Source organism: Salvia miltiorrhiza, chromosome 7 (genome assembly GCF_028751815.1).
Source record: "Salvia miltiorrhiza cultivar Shanhuang (shh) chromosome 7, IMPLAD_Smil_shh, whole genome shotgun sequence".
In the NCBI taxonomy this organism is placed as follows: domain Eukaryota; kingdom Viridiplantae; phylum Streptophyta; class Magnoliopsida; order Lamiales; family Lamiaceae; genus Salvia; species Salvia miltiorrhiza.
Window position 1 is genome coordinate 25375375 of NC_080393.1, and position 20112 is coordinate 25395486.

At 39.4% G+C, this 20112-nt stretch overlaps 1 protein-coding gene and 1 long non-coding RNA gene across 2 annotated transcripts; both read right to left on the bottom strand.

The window, feature by feature from the left end:
- Positions 1–9394: 9394 nt before the first annotated feature.
- Positions 9395–10516, bottom strand: LOC130993698 (uncharacterized). The gene is made up of 2 exons (XR_009091746.1): positions 10030–10516; positions 9395–9827 (listed from the first exon to the last, which is right to left on the bottom strand). It is a non-coding gene; the product is annotated as an uncharacterized LOC130993698 (long non-coding RNA).
- Positions 10517–13347: 2831 nt separating this feature from the next.
- LOC130994010 (uncharacterized) lies at positions 13348–19207 on the bottom strand. Its single transcript, XM_057919046.1, has 6 exons — positions 19081–19207; positions 17508–18826; positions 17003–17424; positions 14974–16708; positions 14777–14928; positions 13348–13534 (listed from the first exon to the last, which is right to left on the bottom strand). The coding sequence occupies exons 1-6, from the start codon at positions 19205–19207 to the stop codon at positions 13348–13350; spliced, it is 3942 nt and encodes a 1313-aa protein (XP_057775029.1).
- Between the last annotated feature and the right edge of the window lie 905 nt (positions 19208–20112).

Here is a 20112-nt window from a genome sequence, read left to right on the forward strand (position 1 = left end):
TTTTCTTTTCTTTATTAAGTATTTATTCACCCTTTTTTCTAGTTTGTTCCCAATTGCTTTTTCGATCCGGCTTTAGAGAAGAAATTCTAAATACGCATGCTATTCTCAATCATTTTAATACACGTACAGTATTTAATTAATAATTAATAATTTAATATATAGTAGTAACATATATACAAACAGGTGCACGCTCTCTTTTGCGGCCGGCTACACCATGCATACGCCCCCCCTCTTTTATTTTGATTAAATTAATGTAATTAAACTAATTACTAAATTTTATTTGGAAATTAATCAACCCTAACTAAAATCTCAAGTAAAAATTTTAATTAATTCTTAATTGTCAATTAATATTCCATAATTGGGGATTGCAAACTCAAGGATCTTCAATATGGAGTATTACTTTATTAAACTCCTTTTTGATATATATGATACCCACTCCGTCTTTTGATATTTATTCATTTGAGAATAACACAAGTTAATTTTAATAAAATGATTGAGTGTGTTGTGAGTTGAATAAGTTCTGTTTCTTATTGTAACGTTAAAGTGATTAATTTTGTAAATAATAGATAACATTAAGTGTTAAAATTATGATCTTTCAAAAAAAAAAAGTGTTAAAATTATGAGGTTGTGTGGATAATCGTAATATTACTAAAAATTGAAACAATAAAACTTTTCTGGGACGGATCAAATGACGTAATGGATAATCTGTTGGGTAATGGATGGAGTATCATGCATGCATATCTATATAAACAAACAATTATATTGATTATATATATATAGAAATACAAATATTCTTGACTAGCTAGGGAAGTCTAAGGAGAGGTAGCTAGGGTTAGGGTGGGTGGGTAATTTTTTCTTGATTGATTTGTTCTCGTTTTCTTCCATCTAATCTTTGATATATAAGAGAGGGTAAAAAGGTGGGCCATTGTGGTTCTCCTCCCCAGAAGCTAATTTCTCATATTCAGTGTATTGTAAGCGTTTTGGGCAAAATCAAGTAAACGTGAATTAATAAATAAATAGAACTATTAAGAAGAGTCGATTTCATATATCTTGATTTGACATGATATAAACTCGATATGTACGAGTGATGTTAATTGAAGAAAGCCGTCGAAACTTCAAACTAATCATATGTCTTAGTCAGGGCGGAGCCAGACTTTTGATTCAGGGGATTCAAGGGGGTTCAAAATTTTTTTAACGTAACTTTGAACGTGTGGCAAATGTAAATCACTCATCTTTTATAATTATTGCAATTTCATCCCCCAATTTTTTCGATTGTCGAATTGTTAACTTAAAGTTTGTGTGAATTATTTCTCCATGTAATATTCATGTTACGATGTATTTTTCAATAAAATTACTACATATTGAAAATTATGGTGCAAATACAAGATACAGTCTCTTTCTAATTTGGAAAAAAAATTAATTGAAATTGTACGAAACGACGTCGTTTAGGCCTCACAAAAATGACGTCGTCTTTACTAATCCACGTAAGTTAAGTTGCAATTCAACACTCTGACGATCTAAAAAAAATAGGGGACGTAATTGAAAAAATTGAAAAAATAGTGATTTAATTCGCCACAGTCAAAAGTCATGTTAAAATTACAAATTTGAAATAGTTTGTGATTTTATTTGCAAAAATCTCATAAAACTTTGTAAGATAAAGTAACTTTCAATATCAAATTAAAAAAATAAATCTCTAAAATTCAATCCAATCATGATATGTATAAATTAATTATGTGTTCACTTCTTCAAAACGTCTTAACTCTAAATATTGCATACCAATTACAGTTTAAAATAGCTCAACATAATAATAATGTAGATAAAATTATATATTTTTTATTTTTTAATATAAAATTATGAAAATACCCTTACTATTTTTGAAAATTCCAGGGAGCCCAGTGACCCCATGCCCCACCCCTAGCTCCGCCCCTGGTCTTAGTTGATCATTACTAGCATTTATGATGTAGTTAATTATACATGCAACCTTATCGCTTGGACAAGAAGATAGAATAATCGTTTTGGAAATCTTGCACTATGCTCTCTCGGTTTCTCCTCCAACTTTCACAAACTCAATTTCGGTTTCACGTAATTAGTGAATAGGTTTTGTCAAGATAAAATTGTATTGTATCATTGCCTTGCGCCGACCTGTCGTATTATGATGATTCAATCTATGAAATTGGCCAATTTAATATAGTAAAATTAAAATTATTCAAACATATTAAAAATTTAAAATTTAGTCAATTTTTGTATAAAAATACAAATTTACTTTTAATATTAAAAAATTTAAAATTAACCAATTTTCACCATCTCTCTATCTCTCTCTCTCGCACGCGCGCGCACTCGAATGTATAAAGAGTTTGAAGAAATACATTTTGTAAAAATTGTTAGTTGGTTAAGTTGTTAGTTTCCGTTAGCCAGCTCGTTAGGTAGTTAGTTCCCTTCGGTTACAACAGAAGCTAAGCTTCTCTTATATATTGTAAATCTTGTATCTTCTTCTCCAAGTTTCAGTACACAGAAAATTCTCTCATTCTGCTCTTCAATGTACATTTCAAATCTACTTCTTCTTAGTTCAATATGGTATCAATCGCCATTTGTTGAAGATCTACCTCAACTTTGCATAGATTTTCATCTCGATCAATACTAAATTGATCTCTCTCTTCGATCCTCCTAAATCTACAGTTTCTCTTTTTTCTATGGAATCACGCACATCTACTCCTACTTTACCTCATTTTCCCACGATCATCAAGCTTGATCGTCACAATTACACATTCTGGCATGCACAGGCGCTCTCCACCATCTTCGCTCATGGTTATGATCGATTCATCTCTGTTTCCGTTGATGCTTCTCAACCTTTTCTTCCTTCGTCAACCAGCACCACCATTGTTAATCCAGATTTCGAAATACGACGTAGACAGTATCAATTTCTCTTGAGCTGGTTTCTCTCTTCTCTAGGAGAATCTATGTCTGGCCGTCCGATGCACTACTGCTGGTGATCTCTGGAATGTATTGGAGCGATTGGTCATGTCACAATCAAAGGCAAGGGTTATGCAACTCAGATTGCTTCTTCAGTCAACAAAGAAAGGCATGCAATCCGTTGAAGAGTATTTTCTGAAAATGAGAATCTATGTGGATCAACTCTCTGCGGTTGGCCAAATAATCAATGATGATGGGTTGATTATGTACATTTTGGTTGGATTTGGTCAGGAATATGAGGTTCTAGTTGTGACTATCATGCAACATTCTACTACTCAAAATCTATAGGAAGTTCAATATGCCTTCCAAGCATATGAACTTCGGCTGCAGCAACAACAATCTGCGGTGTCTACACTCTTTGAACCTACTGCAGATATTGCCTATCGAGGAGGCAGAAGCTTCAATCCAAGCAGCGGTGGGTATCAGAATCGTGGTGGTAGATCTTCCAGCAGCAAGACCATGATTACATGCCAATTGTGTGGACGAAATGGCCATGTGACTATCAAATGTTTCAAAAGATTTGATATCAACTTCACTGAGAATTCAACAAACTTTCCTCAAGCTTTCTATTCTGACACTAATTCTCATTCTGATGCACTTTCTTCTCAGGAGAACACTCAAGTTGATAACAACTGGTATGTTGACAGTGGAGCAACTGCTCACATCACAAATGACATGAACAATCTAGCAATCTGCAATGACTACACAGGCCCCCCTCTGGTGCCTGGACTTTTCTGGCACCTTGTTTCCTTTGGCGCCTGGTCTCCCCTGGCGCCTGCGGTCCCGCCCTTTGTTCTTTACGTTTCGGTTTTTGTTTTTTTTCTTGTTTTGTTTTTCCAGACTCTCCTTGTTTGCGCCTGTGCTCGCAAGGGTTTTTGTTTTTCTTCAATAAAATTTCTATTTCAGCAATGACTACACAGGCTCAGAAAATCTTGTGGTTGACAAATGGTACATCTCTACCGATCTCATCTATTGGCTCTAACTCTATATGCTCACCCACATCTTCTCATCATTCCTTGCTCTTAAATAACATACTATATGTTCCTCAGATAACCAAGAATCTTCTTAGCATCTCTCAGTTTACAAAAGATAACCATGTTACCATTGAATTTAATCACAATTCCTGTTTTGTCAAGGACAACCACACCAACAAGATCCTAATGAAGGGCAAGCTTTCTAAAGGCCTGTACCAGCTTGATCTATCCTCCAAGTATACCACCGACAGCTGTCAAACTTCATCTAACTGTAATCATCTATTATTTATGCTATTTCTAGATCTAAAAGTACTTTCAATAACATTCAAAACATTGTATCTTGTAATAATACTCAGTCTTTTGGTGGTATTTGTACTCAATCTTTGGATGTATTGCATCAAAGCTTAGGTCATCCAAGACCTGCTGTTTTAGCTATAAAGTGTGTAAGACTCTTAATAACTTCTTCAAAAATCTCACATTACACAGACTGTCAAATCCAATGCTCCTTTTGACCTTGTTTTTTCTAATCTTTGGGGACCCTCACACATATCTTCCACACATGGTTACAAATATTATATTGCCTTTGTGGATGATTTCACTAGATATACATGGCTTTTTCCATTAACCTTAAAATCTCAGGCCGCTCAAATAGTGAAGCAATTCTTAGCCTATATACACTGCCAGTTTCACGAATCTATAAAGACCCTACAAACTGACTGGGGAGGGGAATTTAGACCATTAGTTACTCATTTACAAAGCCTATGCATTCATTTCCAGCACCCATGTCCCCACATTCATCAACAAAATGAGAGAATTGAAAGAAAACATCAACATATAGTAGACACACTGACCTAACTCTCCTAGGTCACTCCTCTATGCCTTTTGAGTATTGGTGGGGTGCTTTTCAATCATCTGCCTTTCTCATAAATCGTCTACCTACTCCTACTCTAAATAATCAGTCCCCATTTCAAGCATTATTCAACAAAAATCCTGACTACACTATCGTAAAGGTATTTGGCAGTGCCTGTTATCCTTACTTAAGACCCTATAGAACTCATAAGAAGCAATACAGGTCTTCCAGATGTATCTTTGTTGGATATAGTGAAGCACACAAAGGTTACAAGTGCCTCAATTCAGATAAAAGAGTCTACATTACAGATACAGTAAGTTTTAATGAAGTTGAATTTCCTTTTAAATCTATGTTTGCTTCATCAAATTCCTCTCCACTCACCACCTCTCATTCTTTTGTTGTTTTACCTATTTTTCCTATATCTCAAATCCTTTCTCCTGCTCTCTCTCTCTCACCATCATCTTCCCTTAGCACTAGCTATCCTAGCTCCAGCTCATCTACCTCTCTTAACCACAATACCCCTCCACTTGTGACTTCAGTAGCAAATCAAGCTGCTCAGTCCCCAGCTCCAAACTTAAATTCTGAAACTCCGCCACTAACAACTTCAGCACATACCATACACCAATCCCAACCTCTAACATCAACATCTACTCAACCTATTTCACCTCCACATCAATCTAATTAGGGGTGAGCAAAAAATCCGAAACCGAATAACCGAACCGATCCAAACCGAAATTTTAAAATATGGTTCGGTTTTTTCGGTTTTTCGGTTCGGTTCGGGTTTTTTTTTTCATAAAATTTCGGTTTTTCGGTTCGGTTCGGTTCGGATTTTTTAAAACCAAACAAAACCGAAAAACCGAATTATATTTATAATATATATAAATATAAATATATATATATGTATATATATAATATTTTAATTATAATTTTATAAAATCTAGCTTCTAATATTTTTTTAATTTTATAGTTTTTTTTGGAATTTTCGGTTTTTTTTCGAAAATTTCGGTTTTTTCGGTTTTTTTTCAAAAATTTCGGTTTTCTTCGGATTAATTCGGTTTTTCGGTTTGGTTCGGTTTTAATTATAAAAATTTCGATTAATTCAGTTCGGTTTGTTCGGTTAATTCGGTTCGGTTCGGTTCGGTTTTTTTTAAACCGAACTAAAATATGATTTGGTTTGGTTTTAGCAAAAATCGAACCATATAACCGAATGCTCACCCCTAAATCCAATCCTATGTCATCACCAGCTGTTCAGTTTCACTCACCTTCTTCCCCTCTCTCTTCACTTCCCAAATACTAAACAAACATACCATGATTACTCGTGCCAAGTATGGAATTTTTAAGCCAAAGTGTCATTATGCTCAGGTTTTCTATATCTCTGTGAATAGTGAGCATAAATCCATTGACTTAGTTGTTCAAGAGGTTCATGATGTCCACGATGTTGCTGCAAAAACTAGTATACATGAAATGACTACTCTTCATACGTTGCCTTCATGCACTGAAGAAGCCTTAACTCGGCCTGGTTGGTTGGCTGCTATGAACAAAGAAATAACTGCATTGGGCATCAAAGGCACCTGGATTCTCTTACCTCCGGGTCCCAGTTACAAAGTAATAAGCAACAAATGGGTTTTTCGCATCAAAACCCTAGCTGATGGTACTTTGGATCAGCTCAAAGCTCGATTGGTTGCTCGCGCATTTGAGCAAGTTGCTGGAGTAAATTACCTTCAAACTTTCAATCAAGTTGTTAAAGCTTCCACCATCAGGTTCTTATTTTTTCTTACTGCCACAAAAGGTTGGAAAATACAGCAAATAGAATCAACAATGCCTTTTTAAATGGTGATTTAGAAGACACCATCTATATGCAGCAACCTCAGGGTTTTGAAGACCCCCTGCATCCAGATTATGTATGCAAACTTCAGAAATCATTATATGGGCTTAAGCAGGCCCCCGAGCCTTGGTATGATAAGCTCAAATGCTATTTCTATCAGATTGGCTTCAGCCGCTCCAACTCTGACTTTTCCTTGTTCCATCAAAACGGCAATGGCAAGCTTCTTCTAGTTCTAATCTATGTGGATGATATTCTAGTTACAGGTGATGATCCAGCTGTTGTATTACAACTCATATCTCAGCTACATATGACACTTTTGATCTCAAACATCTTGGTGAGGTCAGCTATTTCTTGGGAATTGAGGTCACCAAACCAACAGCCTCATCATACTCCTTGTGTCAACGCAAATACCTTAATGAGCTTCTAAAAAAGGCCAACATGCTAGCATGCAAACCTTGCCCTACACCAATGGTCACCTCTCCCAAACTCACCAAATCAGATGAAAGCACCTTCTCTGATCCCACGATCTACTGAAGTACAATTGGTGCACTTCAATACCTCACTCTCACGCGGCCTGGCATTGTCTTCTCAGTAAATAAATTGAGTCAGTTTCTCTCGCAGCCCACTGATCTTCATTGGTCGGCATGCAAACGTGTGCTGAGATATCTCAAATGCTCATCTCACCTGGCCTTGTAGTTTCAACCCTCCTTGCATCTTCAACTTGTTGGGTTCTCGGATGCTTATTACGCCAGTTATCCTAACGATCGTCGCTCCACCGGTGGCCACTGTGTCTTTTTTGACGACAACCTTTTGCTGCGGAGTTCTAAAAAGTAACCGGTGGTGTCCCGTAGTATTGTCAAGTCTAAGTACCGCTCCCTTGCAAATACCTCCACTGAACTCCTATGGCTTCAATCCTTATGTAATGAACTTGGGCTCACTATTCCCAGTCCTCATAAAATCTGGTGCGACAATACAAGTGCTGTAGCACTCTCTGAAAATCCGGTGTTTCATTTGCGCACAAAACACATTGAAGTGGATGTTCACTTCGTACGCGAGAAAGTTTTGGCCAAGATTGTTGAAGTTGGTCACATTCCTATTGAGAACCAAATCGCCGATATATTTACAAAACATTTGTCGGAACATCGTTTTTGCTATCTTCGAGATCAGCTGAAGCTCACCTCCCATGGGAAGTAGTTTGGAAAAGTTCAAGTTTTTGGGAGTATGTTGAATGTATAAAGAGTTTGAAGAAATACATTTTGTAAAAGTTGTTAGTTGCCAGTACAGCTTTCGTTAGCCAACTCATCAGTTAGGTAGTTGGTTCCCTTCGGTTACAACAGAAGCTAAGCTTTTTTTATATGTTGTAAATCTTGTATCTTCTTCTCCAAGTTTCAATACACAGAAAATTCTCTCATTCTGCTCTTCAATTTACTTTTCAAATATGCTTATTCTTACTTCAATACTTTCTGATGCATAATTCCAGAAACCTCACCATCATCTTCAGCCCTCCTTGTCGCGGCGCCTGTCACCACCCCATTTTTGGCGAATTACCGCCTACATCTCGCCCCTCGCCACATCATCTCTATCTATCTTCTCCATTTCTCTCTCTTATACGGCTCATCAGTCGCACAATAGGTCGTTGGCGTAGAACACTCGCCAGTGGCTTCACCCTTGACTGCCACGGTTACCGACTATAGATTTAGTCAACAGATCCGCCTTCTCTAAATCTAAAATCTCTACTTTTTTTCTCCTCAATTTTGCCATCGAACGCTGACGCGAATCGATGAGACACCAAAGAAGTCAACCCCTTAGAGATTCACATTGCAGATACAACTAATGCGGCCTCACTTTGATTGAATCTCATTTTTTTTTTTTTATCAGTTCTCAAATTGAAGCTATTGATTCCAAGCAAATTCCCCAAATTGAAGCTATTGATTTTTTTTTCATTTTCTTAAGGATGAGGTTGATGTATTTATATTCATCGATTGTCACATAATATAACTTTTATCCCTCGAACATAATTTAGTTTCTGTAAAAGTTTTGCTTTTGTAAATTTGTAGATTTTGCTGTCATTTTTGATGATTTTTGTAGATTTGTCTATTTTTGTTTTTCTCTTTTATTAATTTTTGGCATGGAGATATCAAATCTTAAAGCTACGAATATGAAGGTGAGTTTCAGTTGTTAATGTTATTGAATTCACAACCAATTCGATGAATTCACAACTAAATCGCTAGTTTTAGTTGTGAATTCAAGTTTTAAAGCTTGAATTCACAATCAACACTATTTCTAGTTGTGAAATCAATCTTTCAAAATTGACACAACTGAATAGTTAGTGTTGAATGCGAATTCAAGTTGTAAAGCTTGAATTCACAACTAGAAACGATGTTAGTCGTGAATTCGAATTTTAAACCTTGAATTCACAACTAGCAATAGTATTGGTTGTGAATTTGAATTTTAAAGCTTGAAATCACAACCAATTCTATTAATTTCTAGTTGTGAAATCAAACTTGAATTCACAACTAGAAATGGTGTTAGTCGTGAATTCAAATTTTAAACCCTGAATTCACAACTAGCAATAGTATTGGTTGTGAATTTGAATTTTAAAGCTTGAAATCACAACCAATACTATTAATTTCTAGTTGTGAAATCAAGCTTTAAAACTCGAATTCACAATTGAATAGCTAGAGGTGGTGGTTGTGAATTCAAGTTTTAAAACTTGAATTCTCAACTAGAAACAACGTTAGTTTTAAAACTTGAATTTAAGGTTTAAAATTCGAATTCACGGATAACACTATTTCTAGATGTGAATTCAATTTTAAACTCGAATCCACAACTATAAATATTATTGGTTATGAATTGTAGCTCAAAAACTCGAATTTACAGCAAAAAAAAAAACAAGTGGATAATTTTTAAGTTTTTTTTATGTCTCGAATTGAGCCATGAACTAATCTCTCTGTCTCTGGGCCTCCTACAATTGTTGATCCATCTCCAAGAGTCAATGTAGATCAATAGAAGGCTCGTGGAAGTGAGATGTTCCACTCGACTCTTCACCCATGAAGCTGGCTACAAGTCTACCAATACCAAATATCCTCTTCTTTTTGTCAAGCCCACCTACAGCCTCTACGTAGACTTTGCTCATATCGACCTCTGGTGGATCAAATTCACCATCCAGAGGCTAGCTTTGCCGAGCAAACATATCATGCACCTTCTCCTACGATGAGGCACATACCATATATAATTAATACTTAATTATTAAAGAAAAAAAGTAAATACCTAAATAAAAAAAACTTGACTACATATCCCAATAACTCTAGACTTTCTCGCGGTATAAGTATTATCCTTGGTCACATATATAAATATTATAATATGCATATTAACAAAAATAAAACAATAATGGATAAAATTTGAAGTACCAAAGTCCCAGTAGGCAAGTCAAGCAGGCCACTCATCATTGCGAATAGAAGGGGGCCTCGCTTTTTCTGGATCGTCCATTCCTTACTTGATGTCATATACATAATCTTTGTACCTCCGCACAACAACCTATAACCACGCCATGTAGATATCCTCCTTGATCGCCTCATCCCATGTGAAATGCGTCTATTTAAACTATAAAATAAAATACATTTAGAAACAACAATGTCCATGTGAAACTTAACCCCCACAGCTAAGCCTTAAGGCTTTCCTTATGAGATGGTTCAACTTAATTAAAAACACATTTCTACTTTGAATTCTTGAAAGTAGGCCTGCTTCACTGTCTCTGGTGTGAGTTTCCAATATTGAAGCCCCTTGAATTTCTATCTTTCTTATATATCTTAGTAGTCGCACTTGCAACCATTCCAAGGAGATATAGCAATTGACATGCAACAACATTAGTATATATATATATATATATATATATATATATATATATATATAGGCCAAGGTTCAATGAAGAAGGCCTAAATGTAAGAAAGAAGAGAGAAGTAATCTCATCCGTTGATCTTATCTAATCTAACGGACATGATTTGTTCACGCCATGTTCAACGGATTTTTTCGTTGAACATATGGGGGGTCGAAACCCAAAACCCCCAAAAATATTGTATATGTTCACGAATGTTCAACGAAAAAATCCGTTGAACATGGCGTGAATAAATCATGTCCGTTAGATTAGATAAGATCAACGGATGAGATTACTTCTCTCTTCTTTGTTACATTTAGGCATTTTTCATTGAACCTAACCCTATATATATATATATATGGGTTAAGGTGCAGATAGGCCCCTCAAGTGGAGGCCCTTAGAGCGTTTCAGTCCCTTTACTAACTGTGTGTGCAAATTGGCCCTCGAACTCAAAAAAATGGTGCAGATCGCCCCCTCTGACTTAACACCGTTATGGGCCGTTAGTCAGAGGGGGCGATCTGCACCATTTTTTTGGAGTTCAGGGGCTAATTTGCACCTTTCCCTTTTTGGAGTTCGGGGGCTAATCTGCACACCGTTCATTAAAAAAAATCACATCTCATCTTCTCCGACCAACGTTTCCGGCGTCAATTGCCGTCAGATGAGGAAAATCACGAAATCAAGTTCCCAAGCCCCAAATCGGGAATTCCAAATCGGCGTCATTGCTCCTGAAAATCACATAATCGAAATGAAAACTCGAATTCTCCCTCGAACGTCACCGCCCCCTAATTGCAGAATCACCCCCAACGAATCGAACTTCGCGTCGCCGTAGGCGGTGATCGTGACCCCAATCGAGATCGAGATCATGTTGGCCATGGTCTCTGATTTGGAAGCGTCCTTCTTCAACAGCACGCCGATAGTGTAGATGGCGACGGGCATCGTCGGCCTTTATCACCGGATTTCACCGGATTTGAGAGAAAGAGGCGACTCCTGATCGAGAAAAGCTAGGCGACTCCTCATCGAGAAAATCCAGGCGGCCACCGGATATTGCGGCGGCGATTTCCGACGGAATGGAAGAATTAGGGCTCGTCCTTGACGCTAAGCGTGTGCAGTCGAGCGAGCTCCGAGGTTTAGGGCCCAAGAGAGAAAGAAATGGGCAGCGCCCTCCGCCGGCCTCGCCGGAGCTTGAATCAGCGACAACGACGATCAAATTTTGAGCGAGAGAGATGAATTAATTAAAAAGTTAAAAGGTGCAGATTAGCCCCTGAACTCCGAAAAAACGGTGCAGATCGCCCCCTTGACTAACGGCCCATAACGGTGTTAAGTTAGAGGGGCTGATCTGCACCGTTTTTTTGAGTTCGGGGGCCAATTTGCACACACAGTTAGTAAGGGGACTGAAACGCTCTAAGGGCCTCCACTTGAGGGGTCTATCTGCACCTTAACCCTATATATATATATATATAATTATAGATTCATACCTATATCGAATCATGAGGGCAGTCCGTGCAGGAGTCAGAGCCTGTGAAGCCACAATAGGAATAGATGTTGAGGATGAAGGTGATGAAGTTAGGGGTGAGCATCGGTTCGGTTCGGTGCAAAACCGCACCAAAAAATGAAAATCGAAAACCAAACCGATGGTTAAAATTGAAACCGCACCACACCAATTGGGGGTGCCAAACCGAACTAAAACCGAACCGATAAAACCGTCGATTTCGGTTCGGTTTACCGCACTGATGCATTTTTTTTTGCAGAGAAAATGAGGGGTGTTTTGCAGAAAGTCCTTCGGTTGATTCGAGGATCCAACTAGTTAAACCATCTCAATCTGCAACTTTTCCCTACGCCCAAATATATAAACTCAAAATTTTCTTGTTTCAGAACTGGTTATGGAGTTTTGCTAGTTGTTAACTAGTGTTTTTGTTACCTGATCTACCCTCGAGTTTCTCAACGATGAGATTCCAATTTTGGGGGCCGAATTGGGCGACCAACTCTTTCAGCCTAGCGTCCTCGTGTGGCCTCTCCCACAAAGCTTCGATTTTCTCACGGTTTCTTCAAATTTGTGACCTTCGCTTTTCAACTTCTTCGCTTCGTCGATTTGCTATGGACGGGAGAGTCGGGAATTGGCACTCAGGACTCGCCGCTGGAAATTGGAAGCCGGAAGGGGGGAGTCTGTTTCTATCAAGATTCAAGGATGCCACCTGGGTTGTCGTGGACAGCACGGCGAGTCGGTGACGAACGATGGGGAGGCTGAGAACGGACGGAATTCATGGAAGGAAGAGAGTGAGAGTAGGTGTGCAGCGCAGTTTAGGGAATTAGGGGAGAATGAACGAGAATTGGAGTTCAGATAGGATTATGTTTAATTTTTAAAATTACAAAATTAATATATATAATAAAATATAAATATATAATAAAATATTAATATGTATTGGTTCGGTTCGGTTTAAAACCGAACCAAAAAATAAAAATCGACACCAAATCGAAATTTTTTACTCCCTCCGTCCCAAAATAAGTGGCCACATTCTTTTCGGCACGGAGATTAAGAAATTGAGTGTTATATGTTTTAATAGAGTGTGGCCTACAATTGTTGACCAAATTAGTGAGTAATTGTTGACTTAATTAAAGTAATTTTGGCATTTTTAGAAAGTGGCCTACAATTGTTGACCAAATTAATGAGTAATTGTTGACTTAATTAAAGTAAATTTTTGCCATTTTTAGAAAGCAGCCACTTATAGTGGGACAGACGAAAAAGGAAATGTGGCCACTTATTATGGGACGGAGGGAGTAGTTTTTACTTTTCAAAACCGAATCGAAAATCGAACCAATAGAGTTGGAACCAAACCGCACCAATACGGTTTGATTTTTAGTGTCGGTTCGATTTCTGCTCACCCCTAGATGAAGTCAATTGCATGACCGCAACATACGCATTGATGCCTCCATATGATCCTATAGATGATGGAGGCTGATGGAGTGCCCCGACCAATAGAACATCCTCTACCATATCCTGAACCACGTCCTGCATTAGACCGAGTAGGCTGTGTTCTAGCCATCTGCAATGAATAAGTTTAAAAGTTCATAATTGTATACAAAAAATATTTAATACACAAATAAACCTAACTTAATCATCATGATCGTTATCTCAATAACCATCATTGTTCTCTTCTTCCTCACTGATTGGTTTATCTTCCTTTTCATCATTATCTTCATTCATAACTATCAACCCGCCATGAGGATGCACCACTGTGGAGTCACCATCTAGAATTTTCTTGGTCAAGGTCATAAATTCATATTTTTGAAACGATTGGTCGATTGGAATTTAAAAAATTGAAAGTCTTATTATCGATGGAACAATGTCTATCGATGATGTATTCTTCAGAAGGTTGTTAGTGATTTAATAAAAAATAAAGTGGGAAAAATTTGTGCTGATCTCCGTCGATGTATACGTCAGAAATACAGTCGGGTGTTAAAATACTTACATAACGACAGATATCAGTCGGTGATTACCGACATACATTTTGTTGTCGTCGTCGATGTCTGACTGTGTTTTCTATGCTGGATATACATCATTTTGACTGTCCAGGAGTCATGCCACATGTTAAAAGTTTGGTGTTAGATTAGATTTGATTTGGCTGAAATTTAAATTTGGGAGAAATTTCAAAAATTATAAAGTTTATTACTTTGACACCAAATTTATAGCGTGTGAAACAAAATCAGAATTTGGCTATAGTCTTTGTTATCATTGATAAATGTTATACTGCGCTTAATTAATAGAGTATGTAAAAATCAACATTTGACTCTATAATGATTGTTACTATTTACAAATTTTATACCGCAATCCTCTATGCGCCTCGTCAAACCCGCTACAACAATATTTATATTTATACACACACACATATAGGGGCGTGCTCCAGTGAGACCCCCTATTTTTCGTGTAACATGAGTACAATGAATAAGACATATAATACTAATGAACAAAACGTATATCTAATGAACAAGATGTATATACTGATGATTTTTTTTATAAAAAAAATCGTAATGAATAAGACATATATACTGATGAACAGGGCCGTATATACTGATGAACAATGCAATATATACTGATGAATAACAAAATGTAAAATATTCTGCTCCCTCCAGGATTCGAACCCTGCGAAAAAAATCACCCTCCAAATACAATATCAGCCATAGGCTGAATTAAAAATTTTATTAAAGAGGAAAACGAAACCTAAAAAACCCAAAGAGAAGACCAGGGCCGGGCCTCATTAAAACCTCAAAACGAGGAAAAAGAGTACCCGTCTAGATACAACGAAAACAAGAACGAAAACAAGAACGAAACATGGTGCGGCGGAAACTGAGGTGAGGAGACTTCGGAAGTTCCGGCCGTACCATCACCCCCAAGTCCCCCCGGTTCCCACCAAGCACCGAACAAACAACCCAGGACAAACTATCGCACCATGCGAACAAAAGAGGAATGTATATCATCGAAAACCAGCTGTGCAATCTCAGGAATAGAATGTAGCCAAAACCCTTCCTGCGAAAGAGAGGAAGCAAGGTAATCGGCAACGCGATTACCTTCCCGGTAGTTATGAGAGCAACTGATATTGAACTGCTCAACACCTTTGAGCGCAGCATGCCATCTGCTCCGGAAACGCCACGGGACCGGAACCTCCCGATTATTAAAGACATTAACTACATATGTCGAATCAGACTCAATCCAAAGGTTATACCATTGATGAACAGCAGCCCTCTCCAGAATGATGATAAAAGTAAAAAGTTCCGCCTCGAAGGCGAAACCCGCCCCTGCTGAAAAGTGAAAGCACGCCACCACCGAATTAAAGGCATTTCTGACCACACCACCCGCATGCATCACCGTAGGGTTACCCCGAATGGATCCATCGATATTAGCTTTGAGCCAAGAAGGAGAAGGGAGAGACCAACCAACATCAATGTTCACCGGAGCAGGCCGCGGATTGCCTGCAACACCAAGACGACGAAGGATCCCTAGCTCCAACACTGAGTTCGCCATGCTTCCTAATTTAAAATTGGTCGCCGCCTCCAAAAAGGAAATCTTAAGAAGCTTTATGATAGCATGGGGTGAAGCAGCAACGTTTTGAAAAATCAAATGATTGCGAGAGTTCCAGAAACCCCAAAGGATCGTAATAACGCCCACACGCCAGAGGCTTGTCACCTGCGCAGTTGCACTATAATTCATAGCAAAGATAATGAAACTGCCAATATCATGAAAAATCGGAACCTCCATCTCAAACCAAGAGAAAAGAAAATCCCATAAATGCTTAGCAAAATTGCAACCCCAAAAAAGATGATCAATGTTTTCCTCTGCATTGAGACAAAGGCTGCAAATATTAGGCCCAATGAAGCCACAACGTTGAAGCGCATCCATAGTGGGAAGACGACCCAAAATAATCCGACAGCAAGTGATAGAACGACGCACCGGGATGAAAGGTGCCCAAATCCACTTCCCCCAATCCACCGAAGGAAAAGATGGAGCGAAATGATCAAAAGCCAAAGCAGCCGAAATATTGCCAAACCGAGAGTGCACCCAAGCACGATCATCACCTATATCCCCAGTCGGAAGCGAAATAATGTCGAAAGCAACCTCAGGAAAAGCTTCCAGAAACGAATCAGTGAGATGCCAAACATCATCAAAATAAAAATCTGACACTTTGTGCGTGAGAAAATGAGCCATGTAGCTCGGAATACGAAGACGCGAGGAGAGCTTATACCCGAGCCAATTGTCATGCCAAAAAGAGATGGAATCTCTCCGGCCAATAATACAGAACGTGTCCTGCACGATCTGCTGAAGCGGCTTACGAACACTAAGCCAGATAGAGGAGGAAAACCATCTGGAGGAAGGACGCAACAGCGGAGAGAGATAACGCCGACGAAAGAGATTAAAACCGAGAGTTCGTTCCTTAAGAATTTGCCAGCCCAATCGGAACATAAAGCTGTTGTTGATATCAGAAAAGCTCTTCACACCCAAACCACCCCTCACCTTAGGAGCGCAAACCCTATTCCACGCAACCGAGGAACGAGCCTTTGACGTGATACATCCAGTCCAAATAAACGAACGGCAAGCCTTATCAAGATCATGAAGCAGCTTAGCCGGCCATTGATAAATAAGCATGCTATGCACCGCCGTGCTCTGAATCACCGAAGCAACTAAACAAACCCGTCCGGCCATAGAAAGTTGTAAACCTTTCCACCTGGAGAACTTTGACAGAATAAAATCTTTAATCTTTATCAGATGAGACGCCGAGACACGGCCAGGGAAAACAGGAACCCCCAGATATGTGAACGGAAGGGAGGCAACAGAAAAATGAAGAATACGCTGAAGACGCCTCTACACCTGCGTAGGAACACCCTTACCAAAATAAATAGTAGACTTAGCAGCGTTGCAATGTTGCCCCCAGACTTGAGCATAAATTTGCAAAATAGAATTAATCATGATACACGAGCGTTTGGAAGCTCGACAAAACAGCAGCACATCATCAACATACAACAAATGCGATGGGAAACTCAACTGGCGAGACATTTGCATCTGGGAAATAAAACCATTATCAACCGCGTGGAGCAGCAATCTACTCAAAAGATCTTCAGCTAAACCGAAAAGAATGGGAGAGAGAGGATCACCTTGCCTCACTCCTCTACTACAAGCAAAATAACCATGAACCACACCATTAAACATGACAGAAATACGAACTGAAGCGAAGATAGTCTGAATCCAATTTCTGAAGACCGTAGGAAAACCAAACGCCATAAGAACCACATCCACGAACTCCCAATTCAGAGTATCAAAAGCCTTTTTAATATCCACCTTCAAGTCCATATTATTCCCTTTACGAGACCGATTCATGCAATTAACACCTTCTGACGCGAGCAAAATACCTTCATGTATCGAGCGCCCCGCCACAAACCCGAACTGATTAGGCGAGATAATGTCAGAAGCAAAATTATTCAAACGCGTAGCAAGGATTTTCGTGATGTTTTAAACAAAAAATTAACCAAGACAATAGGCCTATAATCAGAAATAGACATGGCGTCATCCTTCTTAGGGAGCAGAGTTAAGAAATTGGAATTCAAACCCTTAGGCAAGTAATGTCTCATGAAAAAACGTTGCACCGCGGAGATCACATCCGAACATATAATATCCCAAGTAACCTGAAAAAATTTACCACTGAAACTATCCGGCCCCGGAGCACCATTGCAATTCATAGAAAAAACCGTTGCCCGTATCTCATCCTCCGAAGGGCAACAAATGAGCGACTCCCCTTGATTCTGAGTAACCAAAGTAGGAACGTGCCTACCAATCCAAGATCGATCCATATCCGGAATAGAATCAGTAAAAAGATCGACGTAAAACTGAACCACGTGATCTGCCATAATCGTGTGATCATCAATCAAAGAATCTCCAATGCGAAGCTGCTTAATGTTCAGACGAGATCTCCGCATCCTCACCATATTTTGAAAGAATTTAGTGTTACGGTCCCCATCTGAGAGCCATTTGATACGACTCTGCTGCTGTATAAGAGAAGCTTGACGCGAGAGCATAGTGTTAATTGAAGCTTCAAGCTGTATCTCCTGATCAAACAAATCCTCCGTGTAGCCAGAAACCCCAATGACAGTCTGAAGGGAGGTGAGTTGCTCATATAAACCAGACAAGGCAACGTTGAAATTTCCAAAAGTCTCTTTATTCCAAGTCTTCAAGTCCTTGCGCAGCCGCTTGAGTTTACGCATTACTCGCACCATAGGGCAACGAACATCAATCTCCAGAGACCAGGAATGTTTCACCAAATCCAAAAAGCCCGAGTGAGAACACCACATATTCAGAAAACGAAAATGCTTCTGAGCATGAATCTGAGAAAACGAACAACTGAGAATAATAGGAGAATGGTCAGAACCCACCCGCGGAAGAACACGATAATTGATATTCTCCCAGTAATCAGAAAACGAAGCAGAAATAAGAACACGATCTAAAACTGACTCCGTGGTGTAAGGAAAACGCCGCCTATCAGTCCAAGTGAAAATAGGCCCAGAAGAGACCGGCTGAAAAAGCATATTGTCATCAATAAAATCCCAAAACTCTCGACAAGAAATAGCGCTAGGGTTGCGCCGACCCCTTCGCTCATGCGCCCCCAGGAGAGCATTAAAGTCACCAATGATGACTAGGCTACCAGCAGCGTAACCCGCCAAATCCTCCCAAAGTAAACGACGCGAGATATAATTACAACTCGCATGCACAAAAGCCGCAAAGAAAGAGAACCCCGGAATTTCAACCTCAAGCACCACTGCTTGATCAGAGGAAAAGACAACCTTAGTATTAACTGTCGGAGAAGCAAAAATCCAAATATTAGATGCATGCACGCCTCTATCGTTTTGATGCACAGGACGGACATTGATAGAATGCCAAAAAGAAGACTGGGTACGATTAAAACAAGTCTTGGGCTCAAAGATTCCAACCAGTGAAGGGGAATGAGTAACACAATGATTGTGTAAAAGATTACGGGCAGTAGAAAAGCCCCTAATATTCCATGCAAATATATTCATTGGATAATCAACATATCATCATCCTCATTACGAGGATTATCCTCACGAAGCGCAGCCGCTTCCGCGTCCATAATATCACTCCAACGTTCGCCAACCACCGCATCCAAAATCATCGAAGATGGACGTTGGGAAGAAATAGTATAAGCATGCAACGGCATGCCATTAGCATTGGCTTCACGTACCAAATTTAAAAAAGCCTTGGGCCGGGCATTGGGTGTTTCGGCTCCCTATTCTTGTTCAGCACGAGCAGCACGTTTCGCTTCAATATGACGCCGCAAATCCAATTGATTCTCAGAAGGGAGAAACCCACGATCAAAACTCGTTGCGCTGCCCATATTACCCTCAAAGGCATTGTCAATAGAAGGATCATCCGATCGAGAACCGGAAGCATGAGATTTGGCCATAGCCAAAGCGGACGAAAGCCGACTCTGAGTGTCCCTAACAGAGGCCAAATCAGGCCCCAACTGATCAAGGGGAGCCAAAGGAAAACCCACTCCAGGTGTTTGAACTAAATCCTGAGAGGGAGAATTACGCACGACATCTGTTTGATGAAATTCCCCAGCAGTAGAGGACAACTCTACCTGCCCTTTAGCCAAATCCGAGCTTCCATCCTTGTCCGGAGGTGGAATGGTGATAGCTAAGCTGCCGACCTTTTGATCCTGAGGTAAGTTGTTTTCCCTGGCCGAGGAAGAGAACTCCACCCCAGTCGTTTGCCCCACTTGGTTAGTCCCAGCAGAAGAGTGTAACTCGGGCTGCTTCCTTGTTTTGTTCGGAGAAATAGGAGCCTTCTGCCCAGCGGAGGCCTGAAGCGGCTGCTCAGTTTCCTCATAAACCATCTCCGTATCCGATTCCTCCCCAAGAACCTTAAAACCATTCTGATTGGTGGTGACAGGAGCATTAGGTTTATGATTCCATCGTTGATTTTGTCGCCAATATTTTTTACCTCGCACCGGACGAAAACCATCTTCAAAAACCGCAGCAGGAGGAACCGACGCATGAATATCAGTAGGAACCGCTGTAGGGACCTTATTGGGAACTGCAGTCTCGTTGGGGATGGGGTCCT